Consider the following 12,147-nt stretch of genomic DNA (forward strand, 5'->3'; position numbering starts at 1 on the left):
CTGAATACCCGATGGAATAGAGTGTAGTAAGTGCTGAAGGAGACGTGTTTGTCATATGGCATTGCTATTTCCTACATTCTGTCCTAATTTTGAACGCATTAAATGTTTGTTTCTGCGAGACCATTTCCAGTGGAACTATGCAAACTAGATCTTGTATAACTTGGCATACAGAATATTTGACTATTAAGATAGTTAGAAATAAATAAAATAAAATACCTTCTCATCTTCCTCCTCATCATCGGTCATGTTCATGTTCGTCTACAAGAGAATGGAGAGAGGTAGAGCGTGTTTTCAAATGGACAGGGACACACGCGGGCACTGGAGCATTTTGAACAAACACCTAGTAATGAAATCCTGCTCTAGTACATATACCCCTATTGGGAGAGGCCTGTTTCATAGAGACGGCATCACAGGGGTGACCTCACACAAAAGGAGAGGTGAAAGAGGGCCTTCCTCACAAGAGCACTGTCACAGCAAAGCAATCTCATTTCTTCACAACATCAAAACAGAAAGAGGAAAAAAAACACATTTAATTTGGATGCCGTTGCCTAGTTTACTTTACGTCAACTCATCCCTGATGCCTACATGGTGCACACTGTGACATTGCCTGTGAACAGGGCTGTGTTACTGCTGGGCACAGGGTCACAGAGAGGTGAAAGAGGCTCCACGCTTGATATGAGGGTGAACCTGGGCTTTAACATTGCCCAGGGACTGCATCTTTGCCAGCAGCCACAAACACAATCAGTGGGTTGGTGTTGGGGATGTTGCTGCAGGGAGGGGATGTTTGCAGGCCAGGGCCCTGGCCATCAAGATAGCTTACAACACAGTGAAATTGGGGGACATTGAGAAGTGGGAACAGCATTAACCTTTACAGACATGGCTAGGGGAGACTTAATTTCCATAACCTCGACTTTGATACAGAGGAGATAGCCGTACCATCTTGAGAATGTAATAAATACCCTGTGTCTAGAACAGTATCAACACAGCATCAATGCAATGTTGTATGCTGAAATAATACTGTGTATGCCTCAACATAGTAAATAATTGAAAAAATGCATTTTGCTAATATTTTGGAAAAAATTATGTTCACGGCATACTCTTCATTCACTATTATAGAGCATTGTGGGCAGTTCAACACAGCCAAATTCTAGTGGGAATGCCAATCCTATGTCCGGACAGCCAGAGGCTGCTGTGCTCTGTATGCTTCTGACCAGTGAGTGGGTGAGGGGGACATGAAGAGCTGCTATGACGTGTGTAGTATAGACCAGCTCTGTATAGAGTACAGTACAGTAGGAGGAGACACTCACCAGGTCCTGATTGCTGCTGAACCTCCCCGGGGTGACCTGGAAGTAGTTCCAGCCGAAAAGCAGCAGCAGGAAGATAGGCATCATGAAGAGTTCCCAGGTCCACACCATCACAATGAAGGTCTGGAAGGACAGGGAGAGGTCGGGAGAGGCATAGTGTGGGAGAGAGTGGGGTGTGAGACTCACAAACAGCACGGATCCAGCACGAAGGGTGGCATCGCCGTCATACAACATGGGCTAGAACCCAAGCCCAGACACAATGTCCTGCTCACCCCACACATCCCAGCAAATAAACATAATGGGTTTACCTACCGCCCAAGCCCCATGAACAGCACAGAAGAATGCAAAGCTACGCCACTAAACTATACAGCATTTTAGTGGCTGGGAGGTAAGAGAGGCATTTGGGGATAATTTTTTATGTTCCATAATCCCATTTATTTACAGCGATAACAGTGCTGGCAGTGTGCCTTTCTGCAGAACGGAAAGTCTGACAACGGTAGGCATGGAATCCTGTATTTTATACAGCATATCAAACCCTCTTAGACTGGGAAGAATTTGGGCTGTCTGACTGACTGTGACTAGGAACATATGGCAACTGGAGAGGCATTTGCAACATTTACCCCTCCACAGTGATGATAGTGAGAAAAGCCAAGACCCCTGGTAGAAATAAGATGGATCACACTGAATGAGTAATCCCTCATAATTCTGTAAAGAAACGGCGGTAAGCATAGCACACAACACCCACTGCACTTCACAGCAGAGCACTAATTGGAGGGCTGCATTTAAACCCATTTAGTGACAGCCTAATGAGTTTGGCTCTTGCTGAAATTATCCAGTGTGTGAGGAGGAGCACACCAGCAAGTTGACAATGAAGAAATGAAGTCCTCAAAGTTAGTATTATTTTATATCTATTACTGTGTAACACTCTGCCTAGACATTCATTTTCCCGTTTCTGAGGAGGCCATTTTCTTTTGTAATGGATATAAGTACTCCCTTCTATATCATAAAATATGATTTACTCTTTGAAAAGGTACAAAAACTCCTCTCTTTCTTTAACTTTGTTTTCATGAGAGGAGGAACTTAACCATACGGCTAGAAGAAAACAAACCTAGTAACCTACAACACCCAATGGAATGAGGAGTGGGATGGATTCTCAAAACTCTACACTAGCTCATTACAATAGCATGCTGTGCCGTTTGAGTGTGGACTGCTGGGGGCTTGTTACAGTAGAAACAATATGTTTGACTTAGACCTTAGACAGGATGTGAACCGCTTGGGCCTTCAGGCCTCCATTTGAGCCCTGTAAACAGCAGACTGGTCCTGTCACATCAGCCTGTTTCCAGCCCTACTGGCTCTGGGGCAGTCTACCTACTGCCACGCCAGGCTTGGGTTCAATGGATTCAAACTGCCTCCAGGGAAACGTGAGCCATGAGTAATACTCCAAACACTGGTCCCTCACAGCCCTAGGTTTCCTCATCACATAGGTTTACTATCGTTCAATAATATCTGTGTAATGTGAAGTGTAGAAACAACACCGTGGGATGACCAAGATGTGAGGACACAATATGTTACTGCAATTTCTCCATATCAAATTAATTGAATTACGCATCCACAACAAACGCTGGTGGGAAAACCTAAAGGTAAACAATGAATTTGCATGATGTGCAGAGGTAGCTTTAGCATGTCTGCTTCTATTTATGAATAACCTACATCATATGTTGTCACCTCTATTCCCATGAGACTATTCTAAACCTACACTAATTTCACCCCAGAGGAATTCAGCAGGCTGCTGGACAGGTAGCTTGTCATATTGAGAGCATTCCCGCAACAAAAAAATGCCTGGAAACTGACATGAGCCCAGCAGGAATGTTGAACCCCCTTGCCCTCTCTGCAAAAGCTGCTACATTAACCACTAAAGTCTAATTGCCTGGTCTCTGTCTTCCTGTGCGAGTCAACAATGGGAGGCAATTCATTTCCTCCCAGGGAGTCAGTAGAGAGAATCTGTCACAGGTATTCATAATCGCCCACTAATGCAAATTTCTGCTCACAACGCTCTGGCTTGGTGGACAAGATAAAAGGCTAGAGAAATACAATGGCTTGTGTCTAAACGGAGCACCTAAATGAGGGTAGAAACCAAAACTGTCAGAAATATCTCCACAATTCCTCCCTCGCGGTGTGTCAGTTCGTGTTTGGAGAATTTACATGCTTTTAAAAAAAAACACCAATAAAAATGTATCTGGGAAAGCTGCCGGAATTCCTTCACTCAGGCTCACAGAGCTGCGTCTTCACCATCAGATATTTCTCATTAATGAGCAGAGGCAAAGTTACACCTTTCCCCGTCTCCTCACATTCTCTGAGGCTTCTGTGAAATGGAGAGAACTAATTCCTCGCTAAGTGGTTTATGTTTTATTAGTGCCGAGCGTGAGTGATTAAAGGACGGGGTGGACAAAGTGCAACCTGTCAGGCTTAAGTGTACATTTATATTGAAAATAATCCACCTTTTAATGGGCCTCAAAGTTGGGCTCCATTTAATTTCAGTCCTATTGTAGTTTTTTTTTATCCCACTACAAATTACACATGACAACGGGAATCTTAAAATCCAAAACACCTCAACACTGATATTTTACATTGTCGGTAAAGTAGTCATATATTTCACTAAAAGGACAGAAAGCAACAAACAGAAAGCAACAAACAGAAAGCAGGGGAGCTAATAATGAATGATCTACCTGAACGGTACGTTTACACACAGCAGAATTGGATAATGAACGACTTGTAATTGAACAAGTGTTAGTATGTGTGTCTGGGAGGAGTGTCTTTAATGTAGGAAACCTCCCTTGACAAACACCATTTTACTGAAAAATGCCTACATGATTATGCATGGGGTGTCTAATAATGAATGAATAAAAAATATTAGCGCGCAGTGGATTAGGTGATGGAGATGTACTCTCCTTAGCCACCTGTAAGAGCCTGGAGAAGGGCCGACCCTGGGCAGCGCCACTCTGCCAGCAGGGTTAACAACAGGCTGACAGATTTGTTTTATAGTGCCATTAATATGATTTCAGTAAATGCATTCTGCGCCTTCTCATGCAGATCCCCTGGCCAGCAGAATCCAGCACCTAATAATAAAGCACTCAGCGATTAAAAGTGTGAATAAAATAACTCTTAAAGCTGAGCAAGCATGGCAGCTCACACCACCCACACTCTCCCAGGAGGGGGAGAGGGGACCGCAGTAGGAACAAAAGGTCAAAGACGCCTTCTCCAAGAGTTTCTACCATCCTGCAAATTGATTAATGGGAGAGAGAGGACCCACTCCACCAACCAGACGACTGACTGACTGACTAAACACTAGACAGGAGGGCTGCCAAACCCTGCACATATACACAGCTCCATGTAAACATATACTGTATGTGCCAAACTAATGAAATGTGTTATGGAATCATATCATTGAATGTATTTAATCCTACAATTATTACCAATAGTGTATCACTCATTATTACCCTGACATTAAGCCTGCATTAATAAAGAGGACACCATAATTACAAATACAATACTAAGCAGCTCTAATACTGTAACTATAGGAAATCTATAAAAAGGGGAAATTCTTATCTCTTCTGTGTCTATCTTTGGTTGAGCTTGGAAAGCTACTGTAAACTAAGAGAAAAAAGAGCAGAGAGAGGAGAGAGCCAACTAGCATTATGGGGGTCAGTCAGTGGGGCTGTGGATGGATGCCAGATTACATGAATGTAGCTGAATAAGTTTAACAAGGCTTACTCAGGCTCCAGGGGTATCTGTCTCTCCCTTTCTCTTTCTCTCTCTGTGTGTGTGTGTGTGTGTGTGTGTGTGTGTGTGTGTGTGTGTGTGTGTGTGTGTGTGTGTGTGTGTGTGTGTGTGTGTGTGTGTGTGTGTGTGTGTGTGTGTGTGTGTGTGTGTGTGTGTGTGTGTGTGTGTGTGTGTGTGTGTGTGTGTGTGTGTGTGTGTGTGCGTGTGTGTGTGTGTGTGTGTGTGTGCGTGCCTGCGTGCGTGCGTGTGTGTGTGTGTGTGTAAAGAGGGGTAAAAACCTTGCATAATCGCCACTCTGGTATAGATGTACTTTTTCTGGGTGAAATCAAGGGCAGTGGGAGTAATCTGCATTGCTTCCTCAAATTAAAATACAAAAAAATAGACATTAATAATGAATCAAAGGCACCAGTGGCTGCTCAGCTCACGCAGGCCTTTTCTTCAGCCAGGCTGGAACAGAGAGTCTAGCTGAGGGCTAATGTTGGGGACGCTAGTCTGTGGTAGGCTTTAAAGCAGCTGTAAACACAGAGAAATTAGACATGTAATTTGTGGTGAGCTCGGGCCAATAAGGGGACAGGCTTTCAGGGGGTGTCGGAGGCAGAGAGGAAGCACAGATGAGATTTCTCTGCAGGGCAGGTAGAGATGGTGTGGGCAGCCATGGTGCTCGGAGCTAACGCTAAATAAATATTTCACATACGCTCAGCTCAAGTCTTATTGACTAGGGAGAGCGAGAGAGAGAGAGAGAAAGAGAGAGAGGGGAATCATATCTCCCGCTTGGGCATGAATGTATCATCTGTAGCAGCTCGTACCACTAAAGAATGTATACACAGTACACACAAATAAACCATTGGTATAGACACGTTTCTGATAATCCAAGCCATATCTTAAAAAAACAAAAAAACAATATGAACCCGAGTTTTACTTTCTGCAATGGCTTTTAAGTATGCCATGATACAAGGCAATACATTTCCATGTAAACTCTATCAATTTAATTACATTTGAACAATGAATCTACTTCAGTTTAATTCAATAATGATTCATAAATAAGGAAATTGAAAGCTTAGAACTCTAGGAATGTTAAGAAAATTCAGTGGCTGCTAGTAAGGATGCCAGTACTAGTAGAGTATAGCGATAGCGGGCTCCTTATCAAAGGGAAGGGAAGACAAGAGAAGATCAGCAGCGCTAGGCAGGGCATTAGCATTTCCTTGCAAGACCAGTGTTGGCCATTGTCTCCCTGCCTGTCTGACACATGCCAATGCTAAAGCAGGTCTGGAGTCAGGGTGGAGCGGGGCTGGACCAGGGTTGTACCAGGGCGGTCAGTAGGGGCCCCGTGATGTCTGTCAGTAGTGACCACTCCAACCCCAAGCTCCAGCACTGGCCACAAGTGTTTAATCCGTGTCGGGAGCGTTAGCACTGAACGACCTCCTGGGTGACAGATCCTTCATGAGAGCCTTTTCCCCCGAGGAGGTGGGGAGGGAGGGAGTAGCGTTTACTCTCTCTCCCTTCCCTCCCTGTCAGCTCGGCTCACAGACATGTTAGCGCACACTGGCCGAGGTCTGCCCCGTTACAGCCACACACAGACACGGTCAGGTCACAGGCTCTTGGGAGAGGTGTCCTCTGTGACTGGGGAGGTGGTGAGCATGTTAGAGGCAGTCATTACGATACGGCACACACCACAGGGTTAAACACAGAGCACACTTCATCTGGGGCCAAAATAAGCACAATATTAAAGCGCTACGGAGGGACAGACAAAGCACCACGGCGGATGCACCAACACAGAAGGGCTGCAGTGTTATTCATAGCAACATCATCTTGTTTAACCTCTGAAATTACAATTTCATACTGCTTTATATTTGTAATGAAAATTAATATATTATACAATACAAGACAATTAATTATTAAAATGAACTTGAAAATAACAAGTGTACTATTTTGCAGAAAATATGTTATTTAATGCTCTAATTGAGAGAGGACAACTGTCTGCCAGAGAAAGGCTCTCTGTATAATAAGAGGACATGTCTCAAGGTTACGGTTACCAGCTAGCCCCTAGAGCTGTCAACTGACACACTGCCATCCAATGTGGCACCTCAATAGCAGTACTGACTATTTAAAATAGGAAGGCGGCTCTCAGTAATTGTGGATACCCATTTAATAATAATAATAATAATTTAATAATTAATACATCTTAGACTATTTTCAAAAGGGCTGTCTCCCTCTCCCTCCCTGACATATTCCCAATGCAAACTATGTGAGAACTCCCACAGCCATAGAGTTTAAGAGTGTAACCCCCGAGACGCAAGAACCCAGTCTTTTAAGGCCAGCCAGCCGAGCCACACACAGTCCTCCAACTTTTTCAACAGAAAGAAAACAGATGCAGAGAAAGGAACGAGAGGTTTCACATGCATGTATACAGTTTGACTTTACACTCCTCTCACACTCTTCTGGTCATACATACTGCATTACTGCATCGCAGTAAACCAAAAAGGGACAGATCAGTGTTCACCAAACATGTCATTTTTGGGGACGGTATTAACTAGAATAATTATGACAGCACTGACTATGGCTTTGATCCTGGCCGTCCTGGTATTCTGGGTAACGGGCCTGGCTGGGGGCAAGCGGGCATGGTGCGGCGACACCTCACAGGTGGTCCCTTGGGACCTCTGGATCCAGATCTGACCCTGTGCTGCTCTCATCTGGGAGATGAGGATTCTATCAGCCAAAATAAGCAGCCGTGGCAGCTGCCAACAGTGTTTTTCAGCTGCACCGCATCAAACATTCATCAACAGCCATCTTTACAGTCTGTGATGTGAGGCAATCAGCATTTCACAGGCTGTCAAATGATGTCTAAACCAGTTGCTACCTGGCAGTGTCAAAAAGAAAGCTGTTCAAATAATCACATAAGATATACAGGTTTCTTTCTAATCAGAACTCCTGACAGACGAGACCACCTAATATGTTAAAATATTAATTCTACTTAAATACTTAAAGCGCTCTAATGACAGAAAAGCTCAAAATCAGCTTTCATGTGTAAATAATCCATTTTCTTTTTTTTGAGGACCTCCATCCATTTAATCTAAATCTAAATTGTTCTCAACTTTAAACCTCTGAAACAGATTAATATGTCTGGCTAATACATGCTCATTTTAGTATGTTTGAGAAACTTCTGTTCTGTAGGTCCAGCAGATCCACAGAATGGAGGCTTTCACTTTTACAGTTTTTTCCATGAGGAATTGTAGCTGGGAGAAGAGTTATCGCCCATCAGGCTCTCCACTACATAGTTCCGCAGTGCTATAGCTCCATCTACAGGCACTGGAAATATCTACAGGAAAGAACTCTGGGTGACCCCTCTCTCTGCAGTTGCTGCTGATGTATGGCACATTCATCTCGCTCAATATTGGGGAGCAGCATATTTAAAAGGGAGTTATTTGATGAAGATTTTAGCTGTCACGCTCTCTCTCTCTCCCAGAAGAAGGGAACAGGCCATTGACAAACTTTAGAAAAAGGCACATCCTAGGCTCATTACTGTGGCATAAACAAGCGCTGAAAGAAATCCAAATTTCTTGTTTGTATTTCTGTTTACCAATGAAGACGTTTATGAGGCTTTGCCAGAAGTTTATTTAAATGCTTGCAAAATATTATTTGAACATTACCTAATTAGAAAGTTGCTCTTTTGAAACTGAAACCTATGGGTGGAAAATCCAAGGTATAACTTCAAATAGTATAGACTCCATTTACAAAGTAGATTACAATCAGAATCAGTAACCTCAAGCCCTGCAAACAATGACCGTGCTGCAGAAGTTTGCATTCTTAACAGGCTTCCTCTTCGCATTATAAATATATGATGAGCCATCTTGATTTTAAAACAGTGTACATTGTATGCCCAATTTGAATAGTCTACTCAAAATACTCACTTTTCTGATTGCCACACATGAGGGAATTTTTATTTAACCATTATCATACCAGGTAAGTGACTGAGAACACATTCTAATTTACAGCAACAACCTGGGGAATAGTTACAGGGGAGAGTGGATGAATGAGCTAATTGGAAGCTGGGGATGATTAGGTGGCCATTATGGTATGAGGGCCAGATTATCTTATGATAAGTGCCATGGGATCTTTAGCGACCACAGAGAGTCAAGACACCCATTTAACGTCCCAACTGAAAGACTGCACCCTATCACTGCCCTGGGGCATTCTTTGGGGGGGGGGGGGGGCTCCTATTGGCCCTTCAACACCCCTTCCAGCAGCATCTGGTCTCCCATCCAGGGACCAACCCTGCTTAATTTCAGAGGCAAGCCAGCAGTGGGATGCAGGATGATATGCTGCTGGCCAGTTGGAGGGAGAAGTTATGTGACTGAGACATTTTTGTTTTAAATGATATTCTCAATGATACCTAAGGCTCGAAACATTGCCAATACAGCTCATGGCAAACTAGATTGCACTGTTCCTTTTGTGAGACAAATCTCTCAAACAAACAAAAAAATACTTCACACATACCAAAAGGTATTTCATAATGCACACACGAAGATCCACATTCCCTGAATTGACGGCATGTTTTGAGCAGGTCAGAGCATTAGCCTATGGGACTTACAGCGGCTTGGCGGCTAAGGCTTTCTGGTAAGGCACTAGCGGAGGATCCCACAGTCCAGAGATGAAACCACATCAGCGGTAATGCATTACAGGATGCATGTGGTGTAAAACGGCAGCAATGGTCTGTCTGGCTGATAAATAATGTATTGTAATGTATATTAAAGTCTAAGCCTACACTGCAGCCGTTCCTAGCAGTATATTCTGAGAAGCAGCAGAGGCAGAGTGCTGCTGTAGAAAGGAGAAGACAATCCTCTAATTATGCACATCTTAGAGGCAAGCGGAGGCCATCTGTCAGTGTCTGAATCAGTTACCTATTAGCAGGGCCTAAAGATATAAATATAGGAGCGGTAGCTTGTTTCATTAAGGCACGGTGGCATGCTGCTTCAGACAGCTCCAAACACAAACTTAATTGCTAATTGGGAGGAGGAGTGGTCCTCGTGTCGCTGTGCTGTGGCTGACCCCACAGAGGGCCAGGGCAATGGTGTGTGTAATGGTACGCCACTGGGCTTGCAATGGCTGTAAAGGCCCCTCGGCTGCACTCTTGTCTCACATGGCAAGGCATTTGTCTGTGTTAATACTCAATAGTTATATTTGACTGTCGCTCCAAAGGCCATATTCAGGTTTTGATTGTTGCTGCTCTTCATGTAGTGAGGTGTTGAGGATGCGATGCCTGATTAGAAATCAGAACTTTTCTCCAGTCTAACTCCTATCTGCTGGTGAGTCGGTGATTAACACGGCTTATTTATCAGCAGCCTGATTCACTCTCTCCTCAGGCAAGTCTTGGCAGACACCTTTAACACAAGCGCAATGCTTTCCAGAGGAAAGAGGAAAGCATTTTCCAGAGGAAAGAGGAAAGCATTTTCCAGAGGAAAGAGGAAAGCATTTTCCAGAGGAAAGAGGAAAGCATTTTCCAGAGGAAAGAGGAAAGCATTTTCCAGAGGAAAGAGGAAAGCATTTTGCAGAGGAAAGCATAGGGCTCAGTGGACTGCAGACAGCCAGACTGCTCTACTGCAGTGTGTCTGTCTCTAAATAGAACTGCATGGGTACAGCTGTGCTGTCCACAAACTGTCCATCTTACTCACAATCAAGATAACACATTTTAAAACACACCATTTCATCCCTGCAACAGGAGCACTCAGCTCTTACCCAAATTCAACAAAACATTTCAAACTGTTAATCTTTAGGTACAAATACGCAACAACAAAAAAGTACATATTTTTGGTCACAGTATGCCAGAGAGTAAGTCTTGTTTTTCCCTTCTCAGATCTCCTGTTTGTGGGCTCATCTTGAACAGCAGGTGTAGTGGAAGTGGAAATGAAAGATTAGAGTGTGCCACCACACACTGGTGGCCTGCAGAGCATCTAATTATAGGTGGGGGCCAGGAGATGGCCCTATCCCGCTGACCTGTCACCCGTCAGCCCGCCTACCCTCCTGCATGCCCGCATTGCTGAATACGTGCCTTTTTCCCTCCCAGTCTCCGTCTATCTGCCTGCACACACTAGCTTCCTGTCTGCCAGTCTGTCTCCTTGTCTGTCTGTGTCCATACCTGTACTGATACCGTGAGACTGGCCATTGCCTGAGGGGATATGCACTTGAGGATCAGTGAGCAGAGCTTATAGAATACACCAGGTATGAAATACACGTCGCCCCTGAAACAGAACATAGTGAGAAATGAAGGCTGCGAAGAAAGGAATCTTCACACACCCTGTCTGTGACTGCTTCCTCACCCTGACTTGATGCTGCCGGGGCTTTATGGCATGAGGATGCTCTTATTCATGATGACATTACATGTGCTTTAAGGTGGGAGATTCACCGGGTGAAATAAAGATTATTTCAGCTTAGGGTATTAGATCACAATGCCTCATTAAAACAGCTAGACAGAGACATCTAAACAAGGATCAAATCTCCCAAGCTAACTGTCACTACTCCTCCACACAGAGGCCCCCATCCCCAGGAGGAGAGGGCTTAGCTAAGAAGTCAGATGACCAAACAGCCAGACCCAAGGCCTTCACATAAAGCCCTCGTGCCAGAAGAACACTGAAGGAAGCCAAGTGGGGTTTGAATTAAAGGATATAGCACAGCTTGTACTTTACTTTCAAATTCAGAATGGAGATAAAGACTGGCCGTGTCAATTCTAGGGAGCATGTGACTGAGAAACAGTAACAATGATCTAAGTAGGCCTATACCTGAACATACTGTACCTATCATCTACCGCAGATGAACAGAAGGAAGTGTTAGAATAGTGCTGCAGTGAAATAGGATACACCAATTGCACAGCCCAAGGCTTGGAACTAGTTCATTAGCATGGGGCAATGACTTACCAGGAAGGCTATTATACTCCGCTGTGTGCTCTCCCACTGAAAACAGCTTTTAATGTACTGTAACGTATGCAGCACTGCCAGGGTGATTTTCCGAACTCGGTAGATATTCTGGGCAAGGACCTAATGGGAAATAATTCAAACAAAATGGCAGCATG

At 44.1% G+C, this 12,147-nt stretch overlaps 1 protein-coding gene across 3 annotated transcripts in view; it reads right to left on the reverse strand.

Annotated features, from left to right (window-relative positions):
- Positions 1-12,147, reverse strand: part of LOC135524401 (multiple C2 and transmembrane domain-containing protein 2-like) — a 42,598-nt gene that overhangs the window by 13,071 nt on the left and 17,380 nt on the right. For all 3 annotated transcript variants that reach the window (XM_064951902.1, XM_064951901.1, XM_064951903.1), the window contains 3 exons: positions 11,993-12,112; positions 1,308-1,427; positions 217-258 (listed from right to left, as the gene is read on the reverse strand). In XM_064951902.1, coding sequence (XP_064807974.1) covers positions 217-258; positions 1,308-1,427; positions 11,993-12,112 — 282 coding nt within the window. The remainder of the gene's footprint in view (positions 1-216; positions 259-1,307; positions 1,428-11,992; positions 12,113-12,147) is intronic.

The sequence above is a fragment of the Oncorhynchus masou genome, chromosome 31, assembly GCF_036934945.1.
Source record: "Oncorhynchus masou masou isolate Uvic2021 chromosome 31, UVic_Omas_1.1, whole genome shotgun sequence".
Classification (NCBI taxonomy): domain Eukaryota; kingdom Metazoa; phylum Chordata; class Actinopteri; order Salmoniformes; family Salmonidae; genus Oncorhynchus; species Oncorhynchus masou.